This window comes from Chrysochloris asiatica, unplaced genomic scaffold (assembly GCF_000296735.1).
Source record: "Chrysochloris asiatica unplaced genomic scaffold, ChrAsi1.0 scaffold00005, whole genome shotgun sequence".
Taxonomy (NCBI): domain Eukaryota; kingdom Metazoa; phylum Chordata; class Mammalia; order Afrosoricida; family Chrysochloridae; genus Chrysochloris; species Chrysochloris asiatica.
In genome coordinates, this window is record NW_006408523.1 from 22693869 (window position 1) to 22719766 (window position 25898).

General features: G+C 37.8%; 1 protein-coding gene across 1 annotated transcript in view; it reads right to left on the bottom strand.

Annotated features, from left to right (window-relative positions):
* GPC5 (glypican 5) overlaps positions 1-25898 on the bottom strand; it is a 1926732-nt gene that overhangs the window by 1554623 nt on the left and 346211 nt on the right. Inside the window, exon 3 of the mRNA XM_006832007.1 lies at positions 21470-22164. Coding sequence (XP_006832070.1) covers positions 21470-22164 — 695 coding nt within the window. The remainder of the gene's footprint in view (positions 1-21469; positions 22165-25898) is intronic.

Genomic DNA, 25898 nt, shown 5'->3' on the forward strand with positions numbered 1-25898 from the left:
TGTCGCACACCTTTCTTAATTTTAAACCATTCAGTGTTCCCATGTTCTGTTCGAACAACTGCTTCTTGGTCCAGGTACAGATTCCTCATGAGCACAAGTTAGTGTTCTGGAGTACTCATACTTTGCAATGTTGTCCATAGCATAGATCCACACAATCGAAAGTCTTTGCATAGTCAATAAAGCACAGGTAAACATCTTTCTAATATTCTCTGCTTTCAGCCAAGATCCATCAGACATCAGCAATGATAGCTCTCATTCCACGGCCTCTTCTGAATCCAGCTTAAATCTCTGGAAGTTCTCGGTCAATGCAATGTATGATTGTAGCCATTTCTGTATTACCTTTAACAAAACTTTACTCGCTTGAGATACCAAACAGATTGTCCGATGATTTCCGTATTCCATTGGGTCACCTCTCTTTGGAATGGGCAAAAATAGGGATCTCTTCCAATCAGTCGGCTATTGTAGTTAACAATATAATTCCTAGCATGCTGTTTTGCCACATCTATGATATGGAGATTATTTTACACTTTGTCTTGTGTATTGATTTTCATCTGATAAGAGTTGGCAGCAGTATTAAAATGGTGAGTAAAGGGTCCAAATTTGCTCCTGTTTTTAACTAATCCTGTCTGGAAATATTTTCTTCTATCTCTTTTTGTTTCTGCTGAATCTGAATGTGCTTTGGCCTTTGTATGAGAATGAATTCAGATGAAAGGTCTAGTCCTGTGGTGTAATAATAGCATTACTGAATCTTAGTCTAAGGCTGAGGGTGTTCTATCATAATTGTGTGACTGCTATGCATTCATAATTCATTCTCCAGATTTACATTTTGGTTTTATGGGAAGTTATATGTAGCGTAGTGGTTACGAATCGGGCTGCGAGTTGCAAGGTCAACAGTTCGAAACTACCAGCTGTTCCGCGGGGGAAAGATGAGGCGTTCTACTCCCGTAAAGATTTACATCCTCGGAAACCCTATGCAGGGTCCCTATGAGTTGGAACCGACTCCATGGCACATAACAACAACAACAATATTCACTTCAGCCTATAGGTCTTTTTGTATGATATACACCCAATGTATTTCATTAAATTTTGAATTATTAAACATTGAATTATCTATTGTTATCAATGGCCATAGGTTCAGTTCCAACTCATAGCAACCATGTATAGGGTTTCTCAGGAGCAGCTGGTGGGTATGAACTGCCAAACTTGTGGTTCAAAATTCAGTGCTGATCCTACGATACCACACCGCTAGCCAAATATTAGGTGAAGGCAAATGAACAGAATGCATTTTGAGCATTCCAAATCAGTAGTTTTAACAGTGCCTTTAGGTGTTTTATCTTCTGGAGTTGGATATCTCAGCTTTGATGAGACTTTTCCTAGTTAAACCAAAGGTGGTGGTCCACCAACACTGCTTTAGAAAACAAGGCACAGCAGTTCAGTATCTTTACTGGTAATGTTTCTTTCTTATTCTCTTTTTAGAAAAGCACAGCTAGGCAGAGAGTATAGTTGCATTAGCTAACAAAAAATTTTAGGGGTGGGAAAAGTTGATCTGAGAGAAAAAATATTACACATTTCAACTGGCTTATGCCAAAAATAAAAATAAGGTTGGTAGTTCTTGGTTATTCATTTTGAATATATCTTTTCCTTATTGTATCCTATAACATTGGATGATCATGTAGATGAGAACTGGTAGAATACTGTTTGCAACTGTAATCTTCTACACTCTGGACAAAAGGATTGGTGTTGATAATCCAAAATAACATATGTTGTTATTGTTATGTCCTGTCGAGTCGGTGCCAACTCACAATGACCCAGCATTGGGTTTCTGAGCAGCGACTCATGAGTTTGAACTGACCTTGTGGTTCTAACCGATCTTGGAGTTCTGCACCTATCCTACAGCGCCACACCAGAAGTGCAAAGTAACAGAAAATGCATCTCACTTTAGAGTACATTTTTATTTTTCAGTTGACATATTGCATTAAGTAAATCTGCTGCACAAGACCTCTTTGAGGTCAGAACCAACTCAATGGCACCTAACAACAACAGTAAGAAAGAAAGAGAGTCCTGGTGTGGTGTGGTGTGGTGTGGTGTGGTGTGGTGTGGTGCTGTAGGACAAGCACTAGAGAAGTAACTGCAAGGTCAGTGCTTCAAACTCACTAGCCACTTTTTGGAAACCCTATACAGGGTCTTCTAAGGTCCAACTCATAGTGGCTCTGTATAGGATTTTCAAGGAGCTACTAGTGAGTGTGAACCACCGACCTTACAGCACCAGATAGAGAGAGCGTCCTGGTGTGGTGTTATGGGTTAAGGCTGGACTGCTTAGTCAGTTTGAACCACATGGCCAGTGGTTCAAACTCAGATGATTCTTGGAAACTCTATACAGGATCACTATGGGTTTGAACAGATTCGACGGCACTTAACAACAACAACAACAACAACAACATTGTGTTAGTCCTTCTTTAATAAAAAATAGCAAACTATGATTTTTAGAAGGAGAGTCTGACTATCAGACAAGTTGGCAAGGCACTAAATGATATTTTAAAAAATAAAATGTGTTTTCTTATAGCAGAGTCAAAATGTGAAAATGTCAAATGTACAAGCCTGGTTTCAGAAAAATAATTGATGTTTGTTGTCAAAGAAGCTAAAATCTGCCATGGATCCTTTTTCTAGAGAATACTGGAAAGTTGTGATCAATAACTGTTTCCTAGGAGTCCTGGTGTGGCGCTATAGGTTTATGTGCCAGATTGCAAAGCTGTTTGAACTGCAAGGCCAGTGGTTCAAGCTCACCAGCTCCTCCTCAGAAACCCTATCCAGGGTCGCTATGGGTTGGAATCGACTCGATGGCCTTTAACAACAACAATGTTTCCACAGAGTAACTGTATGCTTTTTTTCCAGGAATAGCTTTTATATTTCCTAGGAAGCAATATCACTTTTGCTTAATCTGCTATTACGACTGGTTCTTAAACACTGACTAAGAATGAGTCACCTACAGTCTGAGAAGATTACATCTGTGTGTGGTTGCAGTCTGCTGTGGAGGCGATGCTGACTCATAGCAGCTCTGTATAGGGTTTCCAAGGCTGTAAATCTTTATGGGAGTAACAAGCCCCATCTTTCTCCCATGGAATGGCTGGTAGTTTCAAACTGCTGACCAGGAAGTTAGCAGCCAGACTTGTAACCACTATGCTACCATGTTGTTGTTGTTGTTAAAGTACCATGGAGTCGGTTCCTACTTATAGTGACCCTGCTGTAAATAGTTCTCTTTATACCTACTAATCTTGAACATTTGAAGTACACTAGTATATATTTGAAGTACATTAGTATATAACAAGAACCCACTCGATGGCACTTAACAACAACAACAGTATATAACAAAAAAGAAAACTGAAAGGGATTTTCAGTAAGATCATGTTCACAGTGAAGTTCATACCATTGCTAAATCAAAAGATCATCTCTTAGTCTTGATTTATCAGCAATATTTGAAAGGATACTTCATACTTCTTGAAAACTTTTCTTACTTCAGGCTACATTTTCCATGGTTTCTTCCACCTTCTCTAGGTCCTTTCTCATTTTTCTTTGCTGATTACACTTCTTTCCCTCATCCGTTTCACGTTGGTATTGCTCAAGACCCAGCCATTGTGTTCTCTTCTCTAATCTCTTTACATTTCATCCCTTGATTAACCACATGACTATTCTCATGGTTTGAAAACTAGTGGCAAGCCCACAGCCATCAAGTTGATTCTGACTCATAGCAACCCTATGTTGTGTTTCTAGGACTGTAAATCTTTATGTGAGTAGACAGCCTCATGTGTCTCCCACAGAACCACCGACTCCAATGGTTACCCTATTTATAGACTGATGATTCCCAAATCTATTTCTTTAACCTGAAGCTCTTGCCTAAAATCTGAACCCAACATCTTTACTTGAACTTTAACAAGCATCTGTAGTAAATTGTATTTGTCAATTTAGCACACTATGATTAGCAATTGCTTGGCCAAACACTACCTAATTACAGTTCCGTAAAATAATCTAATAAACAAAATACGATCACCTTTCTTACTGTAATCAAATGTCATGTAATCAGTTAGCTGAAGAAGGAGTTCCTTAAGATGTGGTCCTGTCTCCAGACTGGAAATAGATACTTTTGCAGAATTCTCTCCTGTCTCCTGACCTACACATTTTGGTACGCAAAGAAGCCTGCAGAAGTATGCAGCTTACTGCTTGATCTATGGATTTTGAACTCGTCATACCACCACAACAATCCTGAGAGCCAGCAGGAATACCCAGTTTGTCACTTGACAGATTTTGGACTTCTCAGCCCACACAATCTCATGACCCAATTTCCCTGAAGCAAAAGCAAATTCTGCCTTTATTCCTCTCTCTCTCTCTTCTCTCTCTCTCTCTCTCTCTCTCTCTCTCTCTCTCACACACACACACACACACACACACACGAACCATTTCCCTGAGGTAAATTTCTCTCACTCTCTTCCTCTTCTCTATCTCTGTCTCTCTCTCTCTACATACAAACACACACACACACCTCACTGGGTCTGTTTCTCTAAAGAACCAAAACTAAGATCATGTCTCATCTTTACTCATCTTTAACATACTGAAAACTGAGCACCTGATCATTTCCAACACCTCAAAACTACCAGCCGCTCTGCGGGAGAACGATGAGGCTTTCTACTCCCGTAAGGATTTACACCCTCGGAAACCCTGTACAGGGTCGCTATGGGTCGGAACCGACTCGACGGCACTTAACAACAACAACAACAACAACAATCTGCTCTACTCACAGTTAAAGGCACCTTGCACCCCACATCCAATCCTTCAGGAATTCCTTTTGAGTCTACCTCTAAAGAAAATCCAGAATATAATCACCCATCACCACTTTCTTCCATTGCATATTACTATTGCAATAGTTTCCTAAGCCGTCTCTCGACTTCTGCCTTTGGCCTATACAATCTATTCTCAACACAACAGTCAAAGTAGGTGTGACAAATGTAACACAAACAGTGCAACTTCTGTTCAAATTTTCCAGTGAATCTCCATCCTACTCAGAGTAAAAGCTGAAATCCTTACAGTGACCTAGAGGCTTTCTTGGATCTCACCATCCCATTCCATCTTACTCTTCAGTGAGACTGGGGCTGGCAAGCATGTGCCCAGGGCAGTGTTTGTGAACTTGGAGCCATAGTTGACCAAGTGCACACAGCAACCTTGCGGTTAGCAGCCCAGCTCATACTCCACCATGCACTGTTGTTGTTGTTGAGTGTCTTCGAGTTGGTACCAACCCATAGCAACCCTATATAGGGTTTCCTAGGAGGGACTGGTGAGCTGGAACCACTGACCTTGTAGTTCAAACCAACCTTTCAGTCCAATACATTAAGCCATAGTACCACACCAGGATTCCCACACATTACAGCATAGGAAATCCAATGAGGCAGTTATAGTCTGTCATATGGAATCTCTCTGAGTCAGAATTGACTTGACAGCACCTAACAACAAACAACAGCCTTGATAACATTTATTCTGATAATTATCTCACCTCTTATTTCAGAAAGAAATCTCTGAGGGCAGGAAGATATTTCTGTTTGGCTAAATGCTGAGACCTCAACAAATAGAACACTGCCTGGCACACAGTAAGTACTCAACAGAGATTATTGAGGAAATTTTTTAGCAAAATTGCCACAAGTATAAATGTGATTTCATTCTCCTTGATGCATATATTTATCACTGTATATAACAGACTTGCATTTTTTTCAAGAAAATGAGCATCCTTAATAAAAGAATCAGATCTCATTTCTGTTCGTTCTGTAATAACAGTCTGCCTAATTTAAAGCATGTAGTCAATAAATGCTGACAGAACTAATAACTTTAGTCCAACATATATGTAAAAAGTCAATTGCCATTTCAACATTCTTCATATGTACAACTCATAGACATTAGTAATGCTTATCATGTTGGTCAGCTATTAACATAATCAATTTCAAAATTTCCCTGTCACCTTTAACAGAAGTTGAATATGATGATGTCTTTTTAAGATAACAAAAGAATGCTGCTTACATTTGATCAAGCACAATATAAATCAATGCAATACATAGAGATATTCTATAATAAATTATATCTAGCTATGAGGCAAAATAATTGTTACCAATAAGTAAAACTATAAAATTGAATTTAAAATACTAAAAATCAAATTATTATTGGAAAATAAAACATTTTTATACATGTAAAGCCTTCCTCAATTAAAGTGATCCTCTTTTTAATAGATACCTCATGTGCTTTTCAAAGTTTTGAATGCTGAACCTAATTTTCCTTTGTCTTAGAATAGTGGTTAAACCTATGATGTTAAATTAAAAAATAGCATTTTGTTTGTGCTTTCTAGAATTGCCAATACCTTAAGAGGATCTCTGGATTAGGCTTTGCAACGAATGTGAGGGGACTCTCTTGTAAGTTTTGATGAAGCCCAACTTGATAATATATCAATTTTATGGATAATTACAACTGCAGACTGTGAAAAAACCAACAAAGTAAAATTCAATAATAATTAACCATTGGAGTTATCTCTGAATAGAATGGTGAGTTTTATTTATAATCTTAACAATGAAAAAGAATGTGGCATCAGGATTAGAGGAAGGCTTATTAACAATCTGCAATATGCAGATGATACAACCTTGTTTGCATAAAGAGAAGAGGACTTAAAAGTAATGAATAAATATCAAAGACATCAGTATGAGTTGCAACTCAATGCAAAGAAACAAAAATCCTCACCACCGGACCAATAAAAAATATCATGACAAATGGAGAAAAGATTGATGTTATCAAAGCCTTCATTTATTGGATTCACAATCAACACTCTTGGAAGCAGCAATCAAGAAACCAAACAATGGATTGCATTAGGCAAATTTGCTGCACAAGACCTCTTTAAAATATTCAAGAGCAAAGATATCAGTCTGAGGACTAAGGAGTGACTAGCCCAAATCATGGTATTTTCAATATCTTCATATGCATTTTAAAGTTGGGCGATGAATAGAGAAGACCATAGAAGAATTGATGCATTTGAGTTATGATGTTGGCAAAGATTATTAAAAGTACCATGGACTTCCAGAAGAACAAGCAAATCTCTGTACATCCAGAAAGCTCCTTAGAAGTCAGGATGGAGAGACTTCATCTGTCATACTTCAGACATATTTTAAGAAGGAACCAGTTCCGGGAGAAGGACATCATGCTTGGTAAAATGGAGGGTCAATGAAAAATGGAAAGACTCCCAAATGAGAGGGATTTGCACAGTGGCAGCAGCTACAGGCTGAAGCGCAACAACAATTGGGAGGATGGCATAGAACCAGGCAGTGTTTGCTCTGTTGTACATAGGTAGGGTCCTTATGAGGAAGAGCTGACTTGACTATACTTAACAACAACAACACCATGAATTTTCAGTTCTTCATTAGTTTAGAGGATTCTCCCCTCCCGCTTTGGTTATCTTACTTTGACTGGACTCATTCAGAGCTATCTTTTATTTTTTCTACATTTCCTCTTTCTGTTGCTATTCATTTAAATGGTTAGGCCTTTCCCTTATCTTGTCCAGTTACAGTCTTATTTCTTAGAAAAGACAATCAAGTTGGGCAGCACACTGATCATAGGTTCAGCATGAACTCACCACATAGGTAAACAAATATTGTTGTTGCTAAGTGCTGTCGAGTCGATTCCGACCCATAGCGACCCTGTATAGGGTTTCCAAGGAACAGCTGGTGAGCTTGAACAACTGACCTTGCAGTTCAAACTGATGCAACCCTGTATAGGGTTGCCAAGGAGCAGCTGGTGAGCTTGAACCACCAGTCTTGCAGTTCAAACGACTTTACAGTCTGATGCATTAGCCCACAGCGCCACACCAGGACTCCACAAATATTAGGCAAAACTAAAAACACTTTTTTCAAACATGTTATGAATCTTCTTTCCATGATGTTTCATCCAATTATTCATAGACTTTTCCATAAAGCAGAAGATTTGTACTCTTGGTCATAGCTTTCTATTTTGTGGCAAACAAATACAAAGATGTATGTGAATAAACTCCTTATAAACTTGCTTCAGAGATAATGTCTTCCTGGCTTTCAGTGTATGTTGGAGCACAGAACAGCACTGAGATTCTAGTTATTTGATTAATTGCAATCTCTTATATGCCTGAATTTAATAAATTCTGATCAGTAACATAATCAAAAGAATAGGCTTTGCAAGTACTGTCCTTTTTAAATCTCTCAAAACCTCAAAAGATCATCTTCTGCAATAACAACATTTCATCCTCTAACCCAGAGGCCTGTGGCCTCAGAGGAGCTGTAAGGTCTCTAGAAATAAATGCAGTATTTTACACCTGCATTTTTCTATGGAGGAAGTATCTAAGTCTTTCTCTGATTTTAAAAGTGTTCAAAAGGTTTATGTATTCAATGCACTCACTGGCTTTAAAAGGTTTTTGCACTCTGCCAACCCTTCATACTTCTGAAGTCCACACATTGCCCTACACTGACCATACCAAACAAATCTCATGGTGTTTGTGAAGTTCAAGGGCTTTTTATCTTTTACTGTACAATTTATCTCTTATGAATGTAAGATATTTTAAAATGCAGCAGCTTACATTTGAGAATGAAGATTTGAGTGTTTTGAGACAAGTCTTTGTCTCATTATCCTTATTATTTCATTATGCATAATATACCACATTTAGAAGACATAGGGCAAATACAGTGCTTTGTCTAAATAATCCAGGCTACTGTTAATGGGACTGCGATGGCTTATTAAGATAAGTACTGGAGTTTGAATCCCAAGGTCAGCGGTTTGAGCCCACCAGTCACTCTTCAGGACAAGGATACCGGCTTCTGCTCTGGCAAGTCTTTATACAGTCTCGGAAAACCTATACAGAGTCTCTATGGTCAGAACTGACTCGATGGTACTTAACAACAAACTCTTTTAAAGTCCCTATTGCTTATATGTGAAAAGCTGAGTCACCTAAAAACATCATATGTTTACTGTGTTCTTTCCACAGACTCAGATAAATATGAATGTGTAAAGAGGAAGTGATAAAACATCAGTCTTCTTAACAGTATAGCTTAATTAGAAAACTTTAGTATGTACAATTCACCCTCATATTCTGTTTTGATAGGTTTCATGAACTGAATTACACAGCTATTCTAAAATACTATGGATGCACCCCACTGACCAGCAGCACTGCATATGTAAAAGCTGTAAAAAGCAGATAAATGATTAAAAATAGAGTGGGAATTACTCTGGTTGAAAATTATACATCTGACCCCATAAAACTCTGAATAAAAAGAAAAACTCCTTTTGCTTCTGTATCTAAAATGATATAGAAATTAATGTTCAACTGAGTTTTCTGGTATCATTTTGTTTCACATTAGAAGATACCATCCAAGACATTGAAACTAACTCAATAAGTTGAATTATAAGTTGAATTATAAGTAAAAGTGTCTTAACTTTGATAAGTTAAAGTTTTTAATTTTACTAATAAATAATACACCATGGAGTCCTAGTGTGGCACTGAAGGATAGAGCATTGGACCACAAGGTCATTTTGAGCCATGAGGTCAGCAGTTAAAGTTCACCAGCTGCTCCTATACAGGGTCACTAAAAGTTGGAACTGACTTAACAGCACTTAACTACTACAACATATGCATTAATAGCAAAGATAATTACAAGAAAACATTAATGTTTTCTTTGCAAACTGAAAAACTACTTAACTAGAGGTGTCATATGTATGTATTAATACTAAAATGCATTAGAGACTTATAAAACACTTTCTGAAAATTCTGGCGTTTTTTTCCCCCATCCAATAAAAACCTTTCTAATTACTTACTTATATAAAGTAATTATTTAAACTATTCCCTTGAACTCTATTACATTCCTGAAAAGAATGTTTACTTTGTGGTCATTCAAAACACCACAGAACTAATGAGTTATTCATAAATTGTTGTATTATGATAATAAATAATAGGATTTGACCAAGTGCCAAACACTAATCTAAGAGTTAAAGGTAATTTTATTCTCACAATAATCCTAGAAGGTTGAGATTTTGATTGCTCCATTTTATAGCAAATGTAACAGCAAGGCAAGAGCTCGGAGCACAGCTGATAAGTGGTAGAGGCAGATTTGAAACTGGCCTAGCACCTGTATTTCCAACTCCTGAACATTACTGGAAGTCTGAGTTTGCTAGTGTCGCCATAACAAAATACCACAAGTGAGTGGTTGAAGAACAGAAGTGAGATTTTCTCACAGTTTTAAAGGCTAGAAATTTGAAATCAGGTCATCAGGCAGTATTGTGTTCTCTTTGAAATCTCTGGGGGAAGGTTTTTTCTCACCTCCTTCAGTTTCTATAGCCCGGGGCATTCCTTGATGTTCCTTGGCTTGTAGACAGACCTCACTTGGTGACTTCCCCAGCAAGTGTGTCTATCTGCATCTGTTTGTTTTTTGTTTTTATTTTTCCCTTATAAAAAACCACTGAGGGAGGATTAGATTTAGAACTCATCGTACTCTACTAGCAAACTGATTAACATCACGACCAAAGTGTGCTGTTTCTAAACAAGATCACATTCACAGGGTTAGAACTTTAACCTTTTTTTTTTGAGTGGTAGGGCACAGTTCAAGCTGTTAACACTGGCTCTGTTTCTGCTGCTTTATTAAATTGTTTTATATCAATTAAATTCAGAGTAATTATCAAGCACTCTTTTGAATTAGATATTAGATTTTACTTCTTTAACAGTTTACCAAATGTAAGGTGCTTACGATTTTCTCAGGAAATCAGAGAAGAAGTTGTTTCTTTATTTTCAGTTGCGATTCACACAACAGAAATATGATGTACCAGGAACCTCTGTGGGTTTCTTAGAGTAGAAATACGAGGACTAGACTGAGAAGTACTAGATCTTACAGATTGTTATGGGAATGTGAGAAAGTCATTATTTTCTGGCTCTCCAGTAATTTATTTTGAATTTTCTAAATTCATTGATGTGTGAACTGGTTATCAAAACTTGATAAACAGCTTATAAATCACTTTGAAGTTGGCAGAAATAAATATTAATGAGTCAATTTTCAGGAAATTTAAAGCCAGTTTCTCCTTCTTCTGTCCCCATAAGTAAAGAACAGCATCTCAGTTGCTTTATTTAGAAAATAATCAACAATTTATTAGCAATAAATTATGTTTCTCAAGATAGTCATAAGACTATTTATTACTTGAAACCAGACTACATGCATAGAAATAGTGCTCTTGAAAATCCACCTAGGAATTTCGTAAAGTGAAGATTTTGTGTAAAACTTATTTATAAAGCACAGTTGTGACAATAACTCTAATTCTACAAAATACTAAAGTGTTTTGTTTGAGATTTTGTAGTGCTGTGCTTAGGAAAGAGGAACAAAAGAGCAACATTCTCAGGTACTGACTGCCCTGGAATGCCAAAGTTTTAGGAGATTAATCCAAGGATACTGCTACTTGCTTTCTTTTCACAAAGGACAAAACAGTCTCTAGGATTTAAGTAGCTTACACAGGTCACATGGCTAATAAATAGCACAGTCAGGATTTATAGCATATCTGTTTAACTACAAATCTGTGTTACTTCAGCATTTGAGATCACAAAAATACATAATTTCTACATGATGTAAACAAAGGGTGACACTCCAGATATTCAAAATACAGGATCAAAACAGAATGTAGATAAACACAGGTATAGGCAAGTTCTGACCCTCAAACATTAAACGGCATGCCCCGAATTAATATTTCAATCTAGATACGGTTTCAGAATTGCTGAACCAAATTTTCCATTAAAGTAGGCCTGGTGTTCGGGTGGTTAATCACTTGACTGTTAATCAGAAGGTTGGTAGTTCAAAACTATCAGGTGCTTCATAGGTGAAAGATGCAAGTAGTCTGCTTCAGTAAAGACTGTTGTTGTTGTTAGGTGCCATCAAATGGAGTCCCTTTATTGGGTTTCCAAGGAACAGCAGAGTTTGAACCACCACCATTAAGGTTAGCAGTCCAGAGCTAATCCTACATGACACGATGGCTCCTCAGTAAAGATTACAGCATTGGAAATCCCATGGAGTAGTTCTATTTTATCCTATATAGTTGCCATGAGTGGGAACCAACTCAATGACATGTTTTATTTTCCTTTTAGGAGTCATTTGAAATGATAACATTGGCATTTGCTCTCCTGGATAGAAATGGTGTTTCCTCATAACTATAAATCACGTCTACTACCCATATGACAGTCTGTTATTCTGTGGTGGCTTGTGTGTTGCTGTGTTGCTTGAAGTGATGCCACCAGTATTTCAAATCCCCGCAGGGTCACCTATGATGGTCAACTTTCAGCAGAGCTTCCAGACTAAAACAGACTACAAAGATGATTGATCCTCTTTGGAAAAATTAGCCACTGAAAACCTTATAAATGGCAGAAGAACACTGACTGATATCGTGCCAGAAGATAAGCTCCTCAAGTTAAAAAGCACTACAAATCTGAGTGGGGAAGAGTACCTCCTCAACGTACTTAATGCTGTTGTTGACTGCCTGGACTCAGTTCCGACTCATAGCAACCTTGAATAAGGTTTCAAAGGAACAGCTGCTGGGTCTCAACCTCCTTCCTTGGCATTAGCAGTCCAGTGCCAAGTCTGAAATCAGGACATCCTTCAAAGTCATTATGTTGTTGTTGTTGGGTGCCATCTAGTCAATACCAACTCACAGTGGCTTTGTACGCAACAGAAATGAAACACTTCGCCATCATTTGTTGTTGTTGTTAGGTGCCATCAAGTTGGTACTGACTCACAGCAACTCTACGCACAACAGAAAGAAATACTACTCAGTTCAGCACCAACTTTACAATCATTACTATGTTTGAACTCATTGCTGCTGCCACTGCCAACCCATCTCTTTGGGAGTTTACCTTTTTTCACTGACTCTCCACTTTATCAAGCATGATATCCTTCTGCAGGGACTGGTTGTCGTTGTTGTTGTTGTTGTTAGGTGCCATCGAGTTCGTACTGACTCATAGCAACCTTTATGTACAATACAACGAAACACTGCCTGGTCCCGGGTCAACCTCACAATTGTTGCCACGCTTGAGACCATTGATGCTGCCACTTTGCCAGTCCATCTCACTAGGGGTCTTCCTCTTTGTCTCTGACCCTCCACCCTACCAAACATGATATCCTTCTCCAGCGACTGGTCCTCCTGACAATATGATCAAAGTATGAGAGACGAAGTCTGGCCATCCTGGCCTCCAAGGAGCACTCTGGCTGCACTTCTTCCAACACAGATCTGTTGGTTCTTTTGACAGCCCATGGCACTTTCAATATTATCCTCCAGCACCATAACTCAAAAGCACAAAAATTATACTAAAGGAAGAAGTCCAAGGGGCATTAAAGGAACTGGCAAAGAACAAGGCTGCAGGACTTGATGAAATAAAAATTGAAATCTTTCAAGAAAATGAGGCGGCATTGGAGGCACTCACTCTTCTATGCCAAGAAATTTGGAAGACAACTATCTGGCCGACTGATTGAAAGAGATCCATATTTGTGCCCATTACAAAGAAATGTGACCCAACAGAATGCGGAGATTATCAGACAATATCTTTGATATCCCATGCGAGTAAAGTTTTACTAACTAATTATGAAACAGCGGTAAGCATACACTGACAGAGAACTTCCAGAGGTTCAAGCTGGATTCAGAAGAGGATGTGGAATGAGGGATAGCATTGTTGATGTCTAATGGATCTTAGCTGAAAGCAGAGAATATCAGAAAGATGTTTACCTGTGCTTTATTGACTGCACAAAGGCTTTCAATTGTGTGGATCATGGGCAAGCTATGGACAACATTGTGAAATATGAGTATTCCTGAATATTTAATTGTGCTCATGAGGAATCTGTACATGGACCAGGGACAGGTCCCTCCTGATAATATGTCCAAGGTATGAGAGATGAAGTCTTGCCATCCTGGCTTCTAAGGAATCCTCTTGCTACCTCTTCCAACACAGAGTTATTCATTCTTTTGGTAGTCCATGGTTCTTTTAATATTCTTCTCAAATGCATCAATTCTTCTACGGTCTTCTTTATTCATTGTTCAACTTTCACATGCAGGTGGAGCTATTTAACATACCATGACTTGATTCAGGCTCACCTTAGTTCTCAAATTGATCGCTTTGTGCTTGAAGACTTCAAACAGATCTTGTGCAGCAAATTCACCTAAATGCAATAAGGCATTTGATTTCTTGACTGCTTCTTCCATGAGTGTTGATATAGTGGATCGAAGTAAAATGAAGACTTTGACCATTTCAATCTTTGCTCCAGTAATCATGATGGTATTTATTGTGAGGACATTTTTTTATTGAGATGCAACCCATACTGAAGACTGTTGTCTTTGATCCTCATCATTAAGTATTTTAAATCCTCTTTGCTTTCAGCAAATAAGGTTGTATCATCTACATATTGCAGATTGTTAATGAGTACTCCTCCTTCAATCCTGATGCCACATTCTTCTTCATATAATCCAGCTTCTCAGATTATTTACTCAGCATACATATTGACTAAGTATGCCAAAAGGATACAATCCTGGTGCACACCTTTCTTGATTTTAGACAATTCATTGTCCCCTTGTTCTGTTCGAATAACTGCCTCTTGATCTATGAATAGGTTTCTCATGAGCACAATTAAGTCTTCTGGAATATTCACCCTCTGCAATGTTATTCATAGCTTGTCATGAGCCACACAGTTGAAAGTCTTTGAACAGTCAATAAAATACAGGAAAACATCTTTCTGTTTTTTTCTGCTTTCAACCAAGATCCATCTGACATCATCAATGATATACCATCTGATTCTGCCTTGAACCTCTGACAGTTCCCTATCAATGTAATGTTGCAGAAATTTTAAAATTACCTTTATCAAGGTTTACTTGAATGTGATAGGAATGATACTGTCGAATGATTGACCTCAAAGTAGAGTGTACCTTAATAATGTGAATAGAGAAAAATTATGGGCATGTTCATTTGCTGATGTGGCACTAAATGGAAAGGAACACCTAAGCTGCAAATACCATTAATAATTGGTGCGAGGATAAGTCTAAGAAACTTGCAAGCTGTCAAAAATTAAATGGAACACATAAAAATTAATACCATAAGCATGAGTGAGCTGAAATGAACTTGTATTGGCCATTTTGAACTGGCCAATCATATAGTCTAATACGCCAAAACAACAAAGTAAAGAGATACGGCATTGCATTCATCCTTAAAAAGAACATTTCAGCATCTATCTTGAATTATAATGCTGTCTGTGACAGAATAATTTCCACATGTATACAAGGAAGACCAGTCAATACAACTATTATTCAAATTTTGCATGAATACAGAAGCCACTGATAAAGAAATTGAAATTTTATATCAATTTCTGCAGTCTGAAATTGATCAAACATGCATCAAAATGCATTGAGAATTACTGGTGATTGGAATGCAAATGTTGAAAACAAAGCAGAAGGACTGGTAGTTGATGAATATGACCATGTTTAAAGAAACAATTCTAGAGATTGCATGGTAGAATTTTGCAAGACCAAGGACTTTTTCATAGTAAATATTTTTTGAACAACATAATGTGCAAATATACAAGTGGGCTTTGCCAGACTGAAAGCATAGGAATCAAATTAACTTTATCTTTGGAGAGAAAAGACGAAGTTCAGTGCTATCATTCAAAACAAGCCCAGGTGCTGACTGTTGTCCACACCATCATCGCTCACATGCAAGCTCAAATTGAAGTTGAAATTTTAAACAAGTTCATGAGAGCCAAAATATAAGCTTGAATATATGGCACCTGAATTTAGAAATAATCTCAAGAACAAATTTGACATACTGAACACAAATGACCAAAGATCAAAGGTGCTAAGTAATGACATCAAGAACCTCATATATGAAGAAGTCAAAAATGCCATTAAAAAGAAAAAAAAAAACCTCAAAAGACCAAAGTAGATGCCTGAAGAGTCTCTAAAAATTGCTGTTGAACTTAGAGAAACTAATGTAAAGGAAGAAATGAGAAGTCAAAGAGCTGAATGAACAAAAAAATTAAAAGGGAAGCTTGAGAAGACAAAGTCAAGTATCACAACGAAATGTGCAAAGACCTGGAGTTACTAAAAGGAAGAACACACTCAGTATTTCTCAAGCTGAAAGTATGGAAGCAAAAATTGGAAAATTCTATGGGCAAAATATTTAACAATGCAGGAAGCCTCAAAAAATGTGGAAGATATACAAAGAGTCAATTATTCCAAAAAGAATTGACTGACATTCAACCATTTCACTAGGTAGAATATGATAAAGGGACAATGAAAATACTGAAGGAAGAAGTCCAAGCTGTACTGAAGGCACTGGAACAAACAAGACTTCGGGAATTGACAGAATACCAATTAAAATGTTTCAACAAACTGATGCAGCACTGGAGGTCCTCATTCGTCTATGCCAAAAAATTTGGAGGAATGCTATCTAGCCAACTGACTGAAAGAGATTCATATTTGTGTCCATTCCAGAGAAAAGTGACCAACACAATGTGAAAACTGTCGAACAATATCATTAAATTTTTTTTGATGAAGTTAACTCAAAACACTTGTTGCAGTACATTGACAGGAAGCTAACAGAAATTCAAATAAGATTCAGAAGAAGATGCAGAACCATTAGCGTCATTGTTGACATCACATGGATTTTGGCTGAAAGAAGAGAATACCAGAAAGATATTTACTTGTGTTTGTTGACTATAAAAAGCATCAGACTGTATGGATCATAATAAATGTTGGATAACATTGCAAATGGGAATTACAGAACACTTAGTTGTGCTCATGTGGCACCTACACATAGACCAAGAGCAATCACTCAAACAGAACAGGAGGATTTTAAATTAACAGAAGTGTGTCATGGTTGTATCCTTTCACCACACCTGTGGGTTAATGTGCCAGACTGCAAAGCCGGTTGAACTGCAAGGTCAGGGTTCAAGCTTACCAGCTGCTGCTCGGAAACCCTGTATAGGATTGCTATGGGTGGGAATTGACTCAACAGCACTTAACAACAAAGCAACATTCAGAATGTACACTGTACAAATAATCTGATAAATTGGACTACGTAATTGGGCTACTTCATTAGAATTTAAGGATAATTCACTAGCAATCTATGATATGCAGATTATACAACCTTGATCACTGAAAGTAAAAAGGACTTGACACATTTAGTGATGAAGATCAAAGAATATAGTTCACTATAGATTACACTTCAATGTAAAGAAAACAAACATCTTCAGAGCTGGACTCTGAGCAAAGTAATAAACAATATCATCAAAAATGATTGGATATTTTTGGCTTGGATCAACAGTCAATTTCATGGAAACAGCACTCAAGAAATCAAACAATGTATTACACATCAGGCAATCTACTGCAAAAGACCTCTTTAAAGTGTTAAAGATCAAATATGTCACTTTGAGGACTAAGATGTGCTTGAACCAAGACATGGTATTTTAATTGCCTCATATGCATGAGAAAGATGGACAATGAATAAGGAATACCGAAATATAATTGATACCTACAAATTATGATGTTGGTGAAGAATATTGAAAGTATCAAGGAGTTCTTGAATAACAAACAAATCTGTTTTAGAAGAAACACAGTTGCATGCCCCTTAAAAGCAAGGATGATGAGACTTTATCTCACCTACTTTGGACAGTATTCCAGAACACTTAATTGTGCTCATGAGGAATCTGTACCTGGACCAAGAGGCAGTTGTTCAAACAGAACATGGAAACATTGAATGGTTTAAAATTAAGAAAGGTGTGTGACGAGGTTGTATTCTTTCACCATACTTACTTAACCTGTATGCTGAGCAAATAATCTGAGAAGCTGGGTTATATGAAGAAAAACATGGCATCAGGATTGGAGGAAGTCTCATTAACAACCTGCGATATGCAGATGATACAACCTTGTTTACTGAAAGTGAAGAGGACTTAAAACATTTACTGATGAAGATCAAAGAGCACAGCCTTCGGTATGGATTACATATCAATCTAAAGAAAACAAAAATCCTCACCACTTGACCAATAAACAATATTCTTATCAACAGAAAAAAGATTGAAATTGTCAAGGACTTCATTCTTCTTGGATCAACTATCAAAACTCAGGGAAGCAGCAGTCAAGAAATCAAACGACGTATTGCATTAGGCAAACCTGTTGCACAAGACCTTTTTATAAAGTGCTGAAGAGCAAAGATGTCAGCTTGAGAACTAAGGTGTGCCTGACCCAAGCCATGGTATTTTCAGTAACCTCATATGCATCTGAATGCTGGACAGTGAATAAGGAAGACGGTAGAAGAATTGATGCTTTTGAGTTATGGTATTAGAGGAGAATATTGAAAGTGCCATGAGCTGCCAAAAGAATCAATAGATCCGTTTGGAAGAAGTGTAGCCAGAGTGCTCCTTGGAGGCCAAGATGGCCAAACTTCATCTCTCATACTTCGCACATATTGTCAGGAGTGACCAGTCACTGGAGAAAGATATCATGTTTGGTAAGGTGGAGAGCCAGAGAAAAAGAGGAAGACCCCCAACGAGATGGATTGGCCAAGTGGCAGCATTGATGGACTGAAGTGTGGCAACAATAGTGAGGTTGGCTCAAGATTGGGCAGTGTTTCGTTCTGCTGTGCATAAGGTCGCTATGGGTCAGTAGCGAGTCGATGGCACCTAACAACAACAACAACATTCTTGGACATGTTCTCAGGAGAGACCAGTCCCTAGAAAAGGACATCATGCTTGGTAAAGTAGAGGATCCATAATAAGGAAGTCCCTCAATTAGACTGACAGATACAAGCGTTACAACAATGGGCTCAGATATAACAACAATGATAAGGCTAACATCGGACCAGAAAACGTGTCATTCTGTTACACATGGTATACCTGTGCATTGGAACCAACTTGACAGCATCTAACAAAACAAAAAACACTGAAAATCATCTATTATATTTCATTTTGAGTGAATCACAGTAACCCTGTGAGTCAGAATTCAATGACACTGGCCTTGCTTTTCCAGGACTCAAAAGTTTTCCACCTTTGACAGAATGGAGTCTTAGAATTCTTCTACCTCTCTTTTTTTGTGGAAAATATTTGAGTTTTCCTTTTCTGATGAGTTTCCTCCTTATATTTGTTTCACAGGTTTTATTATAGATCCTTTCTAGAAGTTCTTATCCATGTCTGATTTTCATAAAAGGATGAGAGAAAGCAAAAGACCTGGACCATTACATACTGTTGGGAAACTTGTTCATTGTGTAAGGATGTCCAGCTGAATGGAATGGGGCATGAGAGCTGAAATCCCAAACAATACCAGGGTGCTCTTCCCATCTAAAGAGGGTGCCACTATTAATTTAGATTATGACACCTTATAGGCACACCCACCCTGAAAAGACCTTTGAAGTTAGGAGGCAAAGAGGAAAGTGGTTGTATTATAAAAATTTTCAGACATAATTTCTATCAGCAATTGAGTTTTTAAAATTATTTATATAGCCAGTTAAGACAATGTTTACCAATTCAGTGAATCCATGCCAGAGTGGGAAGATATAATCTGTTAATATAATATGACAGAGGAGTATCATTTTATTTCAAGAGAAAAGACGCAAGATGAACATCAGCATGTACTACTTTGCTATAAGGGATATAAGAACAATTACTATGGGGACCTGAAAGATGAGGCTTTCTGCTCCCGTAAAGATTTACAGCCTCAGAAACCCTGTACAGGGTCGCTATTAGTCGGAATCCACTCCACGGCACATAACAACAACAACAACAAAATAATAAGAAAATGGCTCTTTGCAGAAGGTGGGAGAAATAGAAAACTCTCATTTCTGTTGACTTTATGATTGTGTTTCTTAAAGTTTTCTTGGACTAAAGCACAAAGACACCATATCTTGTTGTTAAGAGGCGTCGAGTTGGGTCTGACTCGTAGTAACCCTGTATATCCGAGGAGCGGCTGGTAAGCTGGAACCTCCGACCTTGTGGTTCAAACCGACTTTGCAGTCCAGTGCATTGTTAATAATCATAACAGCATTACAGTGACAACCTCTGGAGAGTACCTGTCGGAGCATTTTTGAACGCCAAGTAATTTAGTCTTTATTTACTGGATATGTAATAGCATTTTCTATTTAGAATGCTGAATGCCTTTAACAATAATTACCAATTTTTTTAATATCAGGTTTGCATACATATTGCCGATCTTCACAAAAAAGAACACTCTAAAATTATGCTTTACTATTGCCTTTTTTTCAACAAAGAAAATGAGGCGTTAATTGGCTAAGTGACTTGCTTAATATTACATATCACATGGCTAGCAGGTTGCTGATTCATATACATACTCATCCTGCTTTTAAATCAAAGCTCTTTCCTAAACATTGAACTAACCCATACAAGAAGGCTTCAATTTAGAAGAGCAAGTGGCATTTTAGCTAGCAAAAATTTGGATGCAAGATAAAAGGGCACTATTTTGAATAAAATGTAATCATCCACACATCCTCTTACTATTTCCAGAAGTACACAATTGTTAGATTTGCCATAATCTTAAAGTACATAATATATGAATGTAAAAGAATATTGCTACAAAACCACAGCACACTTTATGAAACAAAAAATACCAAGTGATGAAGCTATTGTTTCTGGACTTACCTTCCCTCTGTGGCAATACATTTCTGAGGGTGAGGTTTCCATTTCTCTAACCTTCCCCCCTAAGCAATTCTGCACTCCTTGGTTTACATCACATCAAAACAGCAGTTTAGGCGGATTCTTGGGACTCAAATCCTCTTGCTTTTTCATTGTTCTTTGAGTATGGGGAACGAATGGGGGCTTACAGGAGAACCATTTCTCAATGAAATTCTCAAAAAATGATCAAATGCCTTGTTGTGATTTTTTTTAAAGACCCTTGACATAATTTTCCTGGTCTTTTTCTCACCAATGCAGTTTTCAATTTCCTTCAAACATCTTCCTAATAATCCTCTTTGATCATCATTATATCCTTCTGGAAAATCTAGCAAGATGACTCCTTTAGGAATCCAATAAAAAGTAGTCACCATAAACTTCTGAGCTGATCTCTTGGCCTTGAATTTAACTAGTCCAACAGATGCCCTTGGGAACTGTTTTGATTAGACAATTAAAAAAAAAAAAAAGAAGCACTCTTACCAGACTAAGACAAGAGTTTTACCAAGAGAACTTATCTACAGCCATCCACTGACCGCAGAGACATGTTGAAACACATCTTAGAATAAATCTGTGCCTGCATGAACGAAAACCTAAAGTAGCAATACTTTTTGACTCACCCTAGTATTTAAACTAACAAGTTGCCTTTCATGTAACTGGCAATCAGTAAGTCTGCATACAAAGACACACACATAGACCACCAATATGTATATTTTAATTAATTAGAGAAGAAACATGGAGAGGCCACTTACCTGTTCAGATAATTTTTGTCCATTGAGGTGAGCCTGTATCACAGCATCATTAACAAGTAAATGGAAGTTCAGGAGCACGTGTTCAATGTCGTATGTTCCATGCATCGCATCTGATAGCTCTTCCAGTGACCGGATGTATGCATGCCAGTGTGGGTTAAGCTCTGCCATATGTGCCAAGCAGCCTCTCATGACATTGAGGCAGTAGCCCATACAAGGCTTACTGAGAGTCAGGCCCTGGCAGTGAGGGCAGTACTGCATCTTTAAGAGGGCTCGGCTGCACTCTTTGGGGAACTGCAGATGCTCTGTGGTATTGATGACTTCAATGCCTAGGTTGAGTGCCTGCAGAAACGTGCGGCTGGGCAGCAGAGATCTTCCCATCTGTCCCATTATTCTTTTGGGGATATTACCAAATGGACTAACATCCCTGCGGGCTAGGCGGATGCATTCTGAATATTCCCTATTGTTACCAGTCACACCAGGGTTTATCAGATGGTTGTAAACCAGAGGGAAAAGACTGTCAAAGAATCTGTTTACAAATTCTTCAGGATTAACATCTGCACCAAATAAGAAGAGCCCTACATCAGTGAAGAACTCCTGAACTGAAGCCGCAGCCTCTAAGGCCATATTCCTGTAGGTGTTGCAAAAAAGTATACTTGTGTAATTTTCTGCTTGTTTGATGAGAGTTTCAAGCGTTTCTGTAACAAAACAGAAGGAAAAGATGAAAAGGCTTAGTATTTATGTTAAAATTGTTCATCCATTAATTCTTCCAGCTGTAAATAGCCTTTGTTGTCGTTAAGTACTATGGAGTGGGTTCCGACTCATAGTGACCCTGCACGGGCTTTCTGAGGCTGCAAATCTTTACAGGAGCAGAAAGCCTCATCTTTCTCCCACAGAACAGCTGGTAGTTTCGGAACTGCCAACCTTGAGGTTAGCAGCCCCATCGTAATCATTAAGCTACCAGAGCTCCTTGTAAACAGCCTTAGGACATAGAAAATTATCTTAGGATTTAAATGGCAAATTTGCCTACAAAACAAATTTAGCCTTCTAATTAAAGCAGCTGGTCAACAGGAGCATTACATACAATACACCAATATTATAGAGATGAATTTCCTAGACTCAAAGTTTGTTTAAATAGCATAGGAGTGACATCAGCAAAATGGCAGAGTAGGTACTTGTGAACTCGTGTCACTCCACAAAAACATAAAAAACAAAACAAAAAACCCTAAATTTTCAGAACCAACTTCTCTGTTACTTTGGAAAACAATAAAAGATTGCATTAACCAAACAAATGTGGATCAAGAAAAACGCCCACTTAAAGGAGTCCTGGTGTAGTGCTGTGGGCCAATACACTGGACTACAAAGTCATTTGAACCACAAGGTCCGTGGTTCAAGCTCACCAGTCACTCCTTGGAAACTCTATACAGAATCACTAATGGGTTAGAAATCACTTAACAACAACAACAACAGAGATAGTAGGAAAGCTTTGTGGTGTGATTACTTGTCCTTTTCTTGCCCATTCCCAGTTCAGTTGCAGTCTTGAAACAGTAGTCCAAGATCCCAGTGTGGAACCCTGATTCCTTACCTGGAAGTGGCAGAGAAGATTTTATTCACAAACGATTGGGTTTTCTGTTCTAACCTTTCCAAAGTTTACCTGAAGGACTAGCGCAAGATGCTCCCCTCCGTCTCATCAAACTTAGAACCCATGCAGAAAGTTGTTGTTGTTGAGGGCCATCAAGTTGGTTCTGACTCATAGCAACCCTGTCTAGGATTTTCGAGGAGCAGGTGGTGGGTCTGAACTGCCGGCCTTGCAGTTCAAACTGATGCCAGGACTCCAAAGAAAAGGAGAAGAGGGCAAAAATAATATTGTAAGAAACAATGGCTCCAAACTCCCCAAATTTGATGGAAAACACTGCCTTGTCTTGCACCATCCTCACATGTTTAAGCCCACTGCTGCTGCCATGGAAACAATGCATCTCACTGGGGATCTTCCTCTTTTTCCCTGACCAGCCACTTTACCAAGCACGATGTCCTTCTCCTGAAATGGGTCCTTCCTGATGATATGTCTACATATTCAAAAATATCAGCAAACTTTTAGAGAATAAACTCATAGAAATTCACCCTGGCACAAATGATAGTCAAAGCATTGAAAGCCAAGAGTATCTTACAAGCAGCAAGAGGAAAGCAATTGAAAATGTACAAGTGATCTTCAATAATACCAACAGGGCATTTTTCATCAAAACCCAAGTAGGACAGAAATGAGATAACATTTATAGGACAGAAAGGAGAAACAAAGGCAAAACACTGACAATATTTCATCTGAAGGTTAAGGGAGAAAATATAAAGACAGTATTTTTGGAGTAATTAGCCAGTGATGTCAGGGAGTTTCCCAGGGGTGTAGCCTGCAACACCTTTTATCTTACAAGAGATAAAAGAAGAAAGAAATGAGTAGAAAGCAAGGGTCCTACTACCACCGAAACAGCAAATATTCTTTGCACCTGATCCCTGTACTGTCAAAGCTCCTAGATCCAGGAAAAGATTGATGCAAATATACATGGTGACCTCCAAGGAATGCTGAGCCTACAGATGTGGAAAAGAGACAAGGACCTTTGTTCAGAGGTGGCTCTGAATTTGGGCTTGTAGCCTCCTAACCTATGATGGAATAAATTTCTGTTTGTTAAAGCCATCACCTGTGGTAGTTCAGTTATAGCAGCATTAGATAACTAAGGCAAAATTCAAAAGCATGTGCAAAAATGAAATGGAACGCTCTCTGAAGACTTCACTTGAACTCAGCTGCTAAGTCAGGTGAAACAACATGAACATTAGAATTCCTAAATTGGACTTGATCACCCGGGCTGCTTGGGTAAAGACTGCCAAGTGTCTCCACTAGGGATTCTAATCAGTAAGTTAGACTTGGTCCAGGAATCTATATTTTTAATAAGCAAGACAAGTGATTTTTTTACCTGACCAGTTTCTGAAACACTAAAATTTCAAGTATATATAAAATGTTCTCTCTGGTATTAATGAGTGGGTCAGCGGATTCCAGCTGTGATCTCAGTCACTACTCTCTACTTTCACAGATCTACGGAGTGAGTGTTTTGTGATTTAAACTACAATAAAAATGGCTGACTTTATGTTTTTCTCAATTGCATAGGTTCATTTTTTTTTTTTCCTCAACAATTTGTGGGTATTAGTTTTGAGGTAGGTTTCAAGTGATCCATTTCATTGTTAATGTTTGTAAATGATTTTCATAAGATTAAAAGAATAAAGATAACCCTATAACACAGGCACGGTAGCATAGTGGTTGCAAGTCCGGTTGCTAACTTCAGAGTCAACAGTTTGAAACTACCAGCTGTTCCATGGGAGAAAGACGAAGCTTTCTGCTCCTGTAAAGATGTACAGCCTCGGAAACCCCATACAGGATCCCTATGAGCAGGAACCGACTCCACGGCACACCACCACCACCACTACCAGGTTTTCTACATGGGTATTATATCAGCCATATGAGTTTCAGTTACATAAAGGCTGGTCACTGCTACTGCACACATTACCAATATGTTGTTTGAGTTCTGCCAACTATAAATGCTGCTTAAATAAATAATCCAAAAAAATAAAAGAAACTTAAAGCTTTCTTATATATTCCAACCAGATTTATTTATAACATGATATGGAATTTATCTTTCCAGTAGCCATAACAAATAAGTTTTGCAAATTAGCTGTAGCTATGAAAGGAAGACCACAATGAGATAGATTAGCAGCAGCATAGAACGAACGTGAGGTTGGCACTGGACCAGGCAGTGTTCTGTTCTGTTGGGCACAAAGTCGCTACGAGTCAGCACCATACCCACAGCACCTAACAACAACCACATCAACATGAAATCACTCCACAGACAAAATATTTCATATATGGGAGCCTTTATTTGAAAGAAAAATGAACAGAGAACTTGAAATAGTCTTACTTCTAGCTGCTCTGAAACTACTGGCAAAAAATTAATTTTGATTATCGTATACATTTAAAACTCAAAAATAAATATCTGAGCAGAGTGTATCATTTTGATTTGATTTGATTTCAGACTAGATTTTCTCTGATTTACTTTTATCCTGCTTTAAAAACCAAACAAAACACAAAACTGATCTAAGAAGTTTCAAACTTTTCCCTAATATTTTTCATATTAAATTTTAGTATTCATAAATACATTGATGTTACTACTCATTAAAGGAGAGATTATATATGCTCAAATATTAACATTCTGATTAGTACATGGATACCCCAAAAGTGTGTTTTTAATTTTTTTTCCCTATACTATTATCTTTTACAATCTTTTTTCTTTTTTTCCCTTTCAGTTTGATGTTGACACTTTACAATTAATTGAATTATCCGACTATGTTAAGCATGTTTGTATATACATATTATATATGTGTGTGTGTGTGT